The 7,975-nt window shown below is 65.7% G+C and overlaps 1 protein-coding gene across 1 annotated transcript; it reads left to right on the top strand.

Annotated features, from left to right (window-relative positions):
* Window positions 1-423: 423 nt before the first annotated feature.
* Window positions 424-7,581, top strand: CEL (carboxyl ester lipase). The gene is made up of 11 exons (XM_054584818.1): window positions 424-489; window positions 2,318-2,468; window positions 2,558-2,680; window positions 2,847-3,044; window positions 3,504-3,634; window positions 3,803-3,910; window positions 4,058-4,175; window positions 5,325-5,511; window positions 5,664-5,867; window positions 6,689-6,886; window positions 7,203-7,581. The coding sequence occupies exons 1-11, from the start codon at window positions 424-426 to the stop codon at window positions 7,579-7,581; spliced, it is 1,863 nt and encodes a 620-aa protein (XP_054440793.1).
* The last annotated feature ends 394 nt before the right edge of the window (window positions 7,582-7,975 follow it).

The following is a 7,975-nucleotide window of genomic DNA, read 5'->3' as shown; positions in this document are numbered from 1 at the left end:
GAGACGAAGCCCACCGACCGCTCTGAGGGTGGGCCAAGCTCTTGCGAACGAGCCAGGGTACAGGGCACTGTGCACCCAGCCTGGCCCCACCCCTGCCGCCCCAGCCTGTGCCACCTGCCTCTGTTCCCAGTAGCTGCCCCGGCGCACTGTGGGCACCAGGCACCCAGTAACAGCCACCCCTGTACCCACGCGTGAGTCTGTGTGCACAGGCACCTGTGTGACCTTGGCCCAGCTGGAAATGGCAGCTGTCTCTTGTCCCCAGGCACACCACCTGGATGGTGGCCAGCCTGGAGGAAGGGACAGGGGCAGGAGGAGGGGAAAGAGACCCTCCACAGGCAGCTGCCAACTCAGGCTCCCAGCTGGCTCCAGCCCCATAAATACCTGCGATCTGGAGCCAGGGCCACCCTAAAGCAGGCACACACCATGGGGCGCCTGGAGCTGCTGGTTTTGGGCTTTGCCTGCTGCCTGGCAGCAGTGAGCTCGGCAAAGGTAAGCGAGGCCCTGTGGAGGCGGCAGGGCCCCCGTCCTCCGCCACACACACCTGGGAACCGGGGACAGCACCGTGGAGGGCAGACAGACAAATGAGTCCCTGGCAGCTCTGAGAGAGCCAACGGCTCTCCAGGGGCTCCTCGTGCTGGGCGCGTCCTTGTTCTCACGGTAACGTGGGTGCAGACCAAGTACAGGGTGCCCAGTTTAAGTGGGCTTCACAATCAGCGAATGGTTTGGGGTACAGGTATGTGGCACACAGTATGTGGGAGACACGCATGCTAAAAACAATGTTCACTGTTTGTCCGAAAGTCAAATGTAAGCAGGCGTCCTGCCTGTTCAGTTGCTGAATCTGGCAACGGACCCACAACAGCCCTCCCTCTGGCTGCTTCCTCTCTCCAGGGAGGGCGATGGTGTCCCTTTTCATAGAGGGAGACGGGGGCACTGGGCAGGCCAGCAATTTGCCTGACATCGCGCAGCCCCCAGTGTCTGTACTGGGGTCTGGGACTCAGTCTGGCTGCCAGCCTCACCTCCTTCTCCTGGGGGGCTACTCCCACCGGCTGGCTCGTGACCGGGGCCCCTCCAGGGTGAGTCGGGAGGCCTCCGGGGCACCTCTAGAATCTCTTTCCTCATCGCCCTCCCACGGGTGTGAGGGACAGGGCAGGCCAAACGCTTCTAGGACAGGAAGCCCCATAGCCCCACACGGGCTTAACTAGGGGGCCCCAGTACCTACCAGGCTGCTCCCCTCCCCACGCCCGCCCTGCACCCTCGTCCCTGCTCTCCTATCCCTGCTGCCCTGGGACCGGGCCCTGGACCCTGGGGGTTCCGAGACCAGTCCCTCTGCCACAATGAGGCGGTCCTTCTTTCGGCAAGGGAGGCCTTTCCTTTCCGGGTGCTAAAAGGACCTAGTTTTCTCCACGTTGCTCCAGCAGCCAGCGCCACCTCCCCCCACATGAACAGGGTACCCCTGCCCTTGGCGCTCCCCACTGGGGCCCTGGGGTGGGGCAACAACCTCGGTCATACCGCCCCCAGCAACCAGGCAGGCTGGTCAGGAAAGGTGCCTGGAGGTGAGAGAGAGACACAGAGACCAGGCCTATTCCTGCCGAGGAGCCGGGCCCCAGCCCCGAGCCCCTGGGGCGGCTGCTTCCGGCCCCTCCCCCTCCCGGGCTCTGGCACAGCAGGGCCGGTGGCTGTTTTGCCCGCACCCACCAGGAACCCAGCACAGGTGAGAGCCGGGGAGCTGGGACCCACCACCCCTGCCCTGCCGGGGTCGGCGGCGGGGCGTGGGGCGAGCGTGGCACTGGCAGGGGAGACGAGGCTGGCTCTGATCAGGCAGCCGCTCCCCACAGGGACGAGGGGCAGAGGAGCCCCAGCCCCCAGGCCGCCTACACCGGGTGAGAGGGCTGGGTGCACAGCAGGCGGTCTGATGGCCAGGGGGTGGGGGGCAGAGGAGAAAGAAGAGCCCCCACTCAAGGAGCTCACAGCCAGGCACGAAGTGTCTCCCGCTGCCAGCACCTGGACCAGCTGGCGGGCAGAGGACACTGCTGTCACCCACCTCCCAGATGGGGAAGCTGAGGCTCTTGACCACAGCCAGGCCAGAGCCCCAACCCCCGACTGCCTCCCCTGCCCTGTGGGAAGGGCTCCCCGTGCGGGAAAGCACCAGGTGAAGCGGCTCCTTCTGAGATTCCGGGGCAGGACCCCCGGGGCCGGGCAGAAGGCAGCAGCTGCGCCTTTAGGAGTGAGGGCACCTAGGGGTCCTGGTCTCAGGTGCAGGTTGGCCCCTCCTTGAACCCAACTCTGGGCCCCCTGACCTGCCTGCCTCTCACCCCAGCTGGGTGCCGTGTACACGGAAGGAGGCTTCGTGGAAGGCGTCAACAAGAAGCTCGGCCTCTTGGGCAGCTCTGTCGACATCTTCAAGGGCATCCCCTTTGCTGCTGCCCCCAAGGCCCTGGAGAACCCCCAGCGACACCCCGGCTGGCAAGGTGCAAGAGGGCGGTGCGGGCAGGCCCTGCGGCGGGGGCGGCGGGGGCGGGGCCGCCATCCTCACGCCAGCCCCTCTGGCCTCCTACAGGGACCCTGAAGGCCAAGGACTACAAGAAGCGATGCCTCCAAGCCACCATCACCCAGGACAACACCTACGGGTCTGAGGACTGCCTCTACCTCAACATCTGGGTCCCCCAGGGCAAGAAGGAAGGTGCGCGCAGCCCCACTCTGTGCCCTCCAGCCCCCTGAACCCAGCGGGGAGTGCCCTGGCCCTCGGCTGTGCCTGGGGCTCCGGGGCCGCACGTCCCTGGAATCAGCCCCCGGAGAGGAGGGCGGGGAGGGCGCCTGGGGTCACCGGGCCTGCTCTCCTGCCTCAGTCTCTCGGAACCTGCCTGTCATGATCTGGATCTACGGAGGTGCCTTCCTCATGGGGTCGGGCCATGGGGCCAACTTCCTCAAGAACTACCTGTACGATGGGGAGGAGATAGCCACCCGGGGCAACGTCATCGTGGTCAACTTCAACTACCGCGTCGGGCCCCTGGGCTTCCTCAGCACCGGGGACTCCAACCTGCCAGGTGTGCTGGGCGCCCTGGGCACGGGCACGGGGGAGCCGGCAGGGATGCCCCTCAGCGTCCCGCAATCCCAGACGTCTCCTGACAGGCCCCGAAAGGGCCCAGAATTCTATAGGCTGAGCCAGGAAGCTAGAGGTGGACCACGAGACACAGGGGCCCCTTGGCAGCTGCAGGGAAAGAGAAGAGGGTGCCACCCAGACAGACAGAGCCTCAGAGAGGGACCAGGGGGCAGAGACAGGGAGCCGAGGGAAAGGGACAGAAGATGAGACATTGAGGTAGCGACTCACAAGTCACAGAAGCTGCAGGACAGACAAGAGGGCCCATGGCCTCCTGCTCCTAGTCCCCTGTCCGAACCCCCCCACCCCTTCCAACACCCCATTCCACCCGCCTCCCTGGGAGCCGCCCTCACCCCACCGCAGTCCCCGCCCAAGGTCCCTGATGCAGGCCCCGCCCCCCGCCCAGGTAACTACGGCCTTCGAGATCAGCACATGGCCATCGCCTGGGTGAAGAGGAACATCGCGGCCTTCGGGGGGGACCCCAACAACATCACCATCTTCGGGGAATCCGCTGGAGGCGCCAGTGTCTCTCTGCAGGTCTGGAGAGCCCGGGAAGGGCGGGCCCTCCGCTGAGGGGGACGGGGGGAGCCCGTGGGGACCGGGAGGCGCTCAGGGCTGGAGCTGACGCGCGGGCCGCCCTCCGCGGAGGAGCCGGGGCGGGCAGGGGCGGCGGGGCCGTGGTGACAGGGCCTCTGTGTGTTGCAGACCCTCTCTCCCTACAACAAGGGCCTCATCCGGCGAGCCATCAGCCAGAGCGGCGTGGCACTGAGCCCCTGGGCCATCCAGAAGAACCCTCTCTTCTGGGCCAAAAGGGTAAAGAGGAGCTTTGGTGGGTGGGGGAGGGGCTCGCTTTAGAGGCTGGGGGGAGAGATGTCCTCCTTTCCACTCTCTGCCCCGCCCCCCTCCCCGGCCCTCTGCCCCAGCGCTGGCCTCACCCACCTGCCTCCCCGCGACCCCTAGATCGCCAAGAAGGTGGGCTGCCCTCTGGACGATACCGCCAGGATGGCCAAGTGTCTGAAGGTCACCGACCCCCGTGCCCTGACGATGGCCTATAAGATGCCCCTGGCAGGCATGGACTGTGAGTAGGGGGTCCACGTGGGGGGTGGGCCCTGCTCCTGAAGAGAACAGGAAGTGCCGGGCCTCGGGCCTGACCCTGTCACCAGCTTGCTGGCGTCCCTAGGCCGCTCCAGGCCGCCACCACCCTTCAGAGCCTCACAACCCCCGCTGGCTGCGAGGAGGGGCCGTTCCTTCCTCTTATCCTCCGTGGGTCATGACCCCTTTGAGAAGCTGATGAACCTTTGCCCCTCCCCCCCAAGAATGCTCACGTACATGGTTGCTGACACGCAATCCTAGGGACCCCAGGCTGAGAGCCTTTGCACCGGACGACTGATCATCCTTCCCTCCACTCACTTATTCAGCAAACCCCAGCTGAACACCTGCTGTGGCGTTTGGCCCTCCCGGCTCTGCCCCTCTGTCCCCCAGGAGGGCCGGGGACCCCATCAGAAAAGGCCTCAGTGTTGGCGTCTTCAGCCCAGGAGGCTGCGGTTCTCTCCTGCTCATTCTAAGGCCAAGTCAGGGGCCCCTCATTTGCGTCCCACTAAAGCCACAAGCGCCAGGCAGGCGGAACCAAGGCAAACGACGTGGGCTGAAATGCAAACAAACCGACCGTTTCCTCCGCGGAAGGAAGCCCGGGCAGGGCCTGGTGGCGGCTGGCGCCCACGGGCCTGGGGCCAGGCCTGCGGTTCTCCTGGGGTGGTCCAGGGTCTGCAGGGCGGTGCCAGCCTGGCGCGGGGTCCGGCTCACGGACAGGAAGGGAGCCCCCCCATCTCCCCCAGCCCCCCAGTTGCTCCTGGTCGCCCTCCTCCCGACTGCGGCCCAGCGAGGAGAGAGGGAGGGGACAGAGACTTCCCTGCTGTGAGGGGACAGCCGCGGCCTCTAGCCCGGGGGTTCTCAGCCGGCACGAGTTTGCCCCCGGGATCACGTGGCAGAGTCTGGACGGCTGTCAAACTAGGGAGGGTGCTGTTGGCACCCAGCGGCGGGGGTTGGGGGGCAGGGACGCTGCTCAACACCCGCGGGACGGCCCCGCGACCTAGAATTACCCTGCCCCCGTGCCCGTGTGACAGACTGAGGCCCGGGGTCCCGATCGGAGGCAGCAGGACACCCCGTCTTGGCCGGGGGACAAGCAGGGGGCTCTGGAAGGTGTGAGCACCTGCTGCTCTCCACGCAGACCCCATGTTGCACTACCTGGGCTTCCTCCCTGTCGTCGACGGAGACTTCATCCCCGATGACCCCATCAACCTGTTCGCCAACGCGGCCGACATCGACTACATCGCTGGCACCAACAACATGGACGGCCACATCTTTTCCACCATCGACATGCCAGCCATCGAGAAGGACAAGGAGAAAGTCACGGAGTGAGTAGGGCGCAGGGCCCAGGGGGAGGCCTCCGCTGAGCGAGGCGGTCGGCACGCCTGTGTCGGGGCCCCTGCGGCGGCCCCTGGGGGTGGGGAGATTCCCTTCCCACTGGACCCGGGCGGAGGGTCCCGGACCGGCTCTGTCCCTGCAGCGAGGACTTCTTCAAGCTGGTCAGCGGGCTCACCATCACCAAGGGGCGCAAGGGGGCCGATGCCACCTTTGATTTCTACACTGAGCCCTGGGCCCGAGACGCGTCCCAGGAGGCCAAGAAGAAGACGGTCGTGGACTTCGAGACTGACATCCTCTTCCTGATGCCCACGAAGACCGCCCTGGCCCGGCACAGAGCCAACGCCAAGTGAGAACCGGGGCGGGGGAGGCCCGCCGGGGGCACGTGCCTGCCCACCAAGGCCTCCCAGGGTGGGGAGGGCGGCCCCCAGGGGTCTGGGAGGCCTGGGGCAGCTGTGGCTGGGCCTCTAGGAGGGTTTGCCCAGGCCTGGCAAGGCTTGAGGGGGCCCCTCCTCGCCTTCTGGCCTCGGGGCGGGGGATGGGGCCACTTTACACAACCTCCCTCCGCCCCGGGCCTCCTCTGCGAAGCTCGCAGGTCTTCTGCCCACTCTACCCTGCCACAGCCACTGCGGTGGGTTTCGGCTGTGCCGACTTTCCCGACACCTCTGGCCTGCGGCCACACTGTGCGCCTCTACACAGTAAGAGCCGATGAAAATAAAAAGGAAAAGGGAATGCTTAAAAAGTAGAAAGATGAAATTAGACCCAGAGGTCCAGGACAAGAGCTTTGCAGCGCTTAAGTAATAAATTCAGCTCTGAGCTTCCCATCAGCCAACAAGGAACCCCCGAGAGCAGACACCCTATCCCATCAAATGACAAGTACACATTCACTTGCAGAGAAACAAGTCTTTCTTGATACTGAATGATTGGAGGGAGACTCCTCTACGTTTTGTGGAGGTGAAGCAGACAAACAACTGAACTCGTAGAACCCACAAACCCGTGAACTTGGGCCACTGCTTTGCCTTCCCCACGTGTAGCGATCCAGGTTCTTCATGAGTCTGGGGACAGTCGGCCCTTCCCCGGGGCCCCCGCGGCACCCCTCCAGGCCCGGCTCTGGGCCAGGCAGCCCGGGCGAGCCCCGTGCCAACCTGGGCGGTCCCCCTCCCCTCCCAGGAGCGCCAAGACCTACAGCTACCTGTTCTCCCATCCCTCTCGGATGCCTGTCTACCCCGACTGGGTGGGGGCCGACCACGCGGACGACATCCAGTACGTCTTTGGGAAGCCCCTCAGCACCCCCCTGGGCTACCGGGCCCAGGACAGGACTGTCTCCAAGGCCATGATCGCCTATTGGACCAACTTCGCCAGAACTGGGTAAGGCGGGCGAGGGAACCTGGGCCTCCCGCCACCTGGGCCCTCCACGTGCCCAGGTCCCGATCCCTGTCCCCCCGCGTGCTTACGCTGGGCCTCCATTGGCACCCCCACGGGTGCGTGAGGGAAATTGCTGCTGGCTGTGCCCCAGGACACACACGTGCCCGGCCAGTGCCCAGGACACAAGGCGCCTGAGGGTCAGGTCAGCACAGAGGGCAGAGGGCTGCCCGCGCAAGCCGGGGCCAAGCCGGGCTGGGCTCAGGTCCCCAGCCCCCGGGAGGCCTCAGGCACCACACAGCCTTTTTTTCTCACTCTGCAGGGACCCCAACATGGGCCACTTGGCTGTCCCCACACATTGGGACCCCTACACCCTGGAGAATGGCGAGTACCTGGAGATCAACAAAAACATAGATGACAAGTCCATGAAGCAGCACCTGAGGAGCAACTACCTGCAGTACTGGACCCTGACCTACCAGGAACTGCCCACAGTCACCGAGGATGGGACCGCGCCCGCGCCCCCGACGGACGACTCCGAGGCCGCGCCCGCGCCCCCCACGGACTCCGAGGCCGCCCCCGTGCCCCCCACGGACGACTCCGAGGCCGCGCCCGCGCCCCCCACGGACGACTCTGAGGCCGCCCCCGTGCCCCCTTCGGGTGACTCTGAGGAACCTCAGATGCCTGCAGTCATCGGCTTCTAATGTCCTTGGCCCCAGGAGGCCATAGGGTGGGACCCCAGAGAGCCCGCCTTCCTCCCAAGCTCTTCTGGAATAAAGCCTTCTCTCTCTCTCCGCCTGGAGTCCTTCTTTGCTCTCAGGACCTCGGTTGCTGGTGGCCCGGGGCCCGATGCACCCGGGTCCCTGTCAGCCTCCAGCTTAGGACGTGCACCGCGCCAGCCTCATTTCAGAGGAGGCAACAGGGTCAGGGAAGGGCCAGAGCCAGGGCTGGGGCTGGGCTTACCCCTCCTGACCTCACCATGGCCCCGTGAGCTGGGCGCTGTGAACCCCCTTTTAGGCCTTTATAGGTTTTTTGAGAGAAACAAGCCCCCAAGCGGGGTCACGTGCCCCGGGCCACCAGAGCAAGGACTCAAACCTG

This window comes from Pteronotus mesoamericanus, unplaced genomic scaffold, assembly GCF_021234165.1.
Source record: "Pteronotus mesoamericanus isolate MK-2021 breed Mesoamerican mustached bat unplaced genomic scaffold, CSHL_Meso_final contig_78, whole genome shotgun sequence".
NCBI classification, from domain to species: Eukaryota; Metazoa; Chordata; class Mammalia; order Chiroptera; family Mormoopidae; genus Pteronotus; species Pteronotus mesoamericanus.
This window is presented reverse-complemented; position numbering and strand designations above follow the sequence as displayed.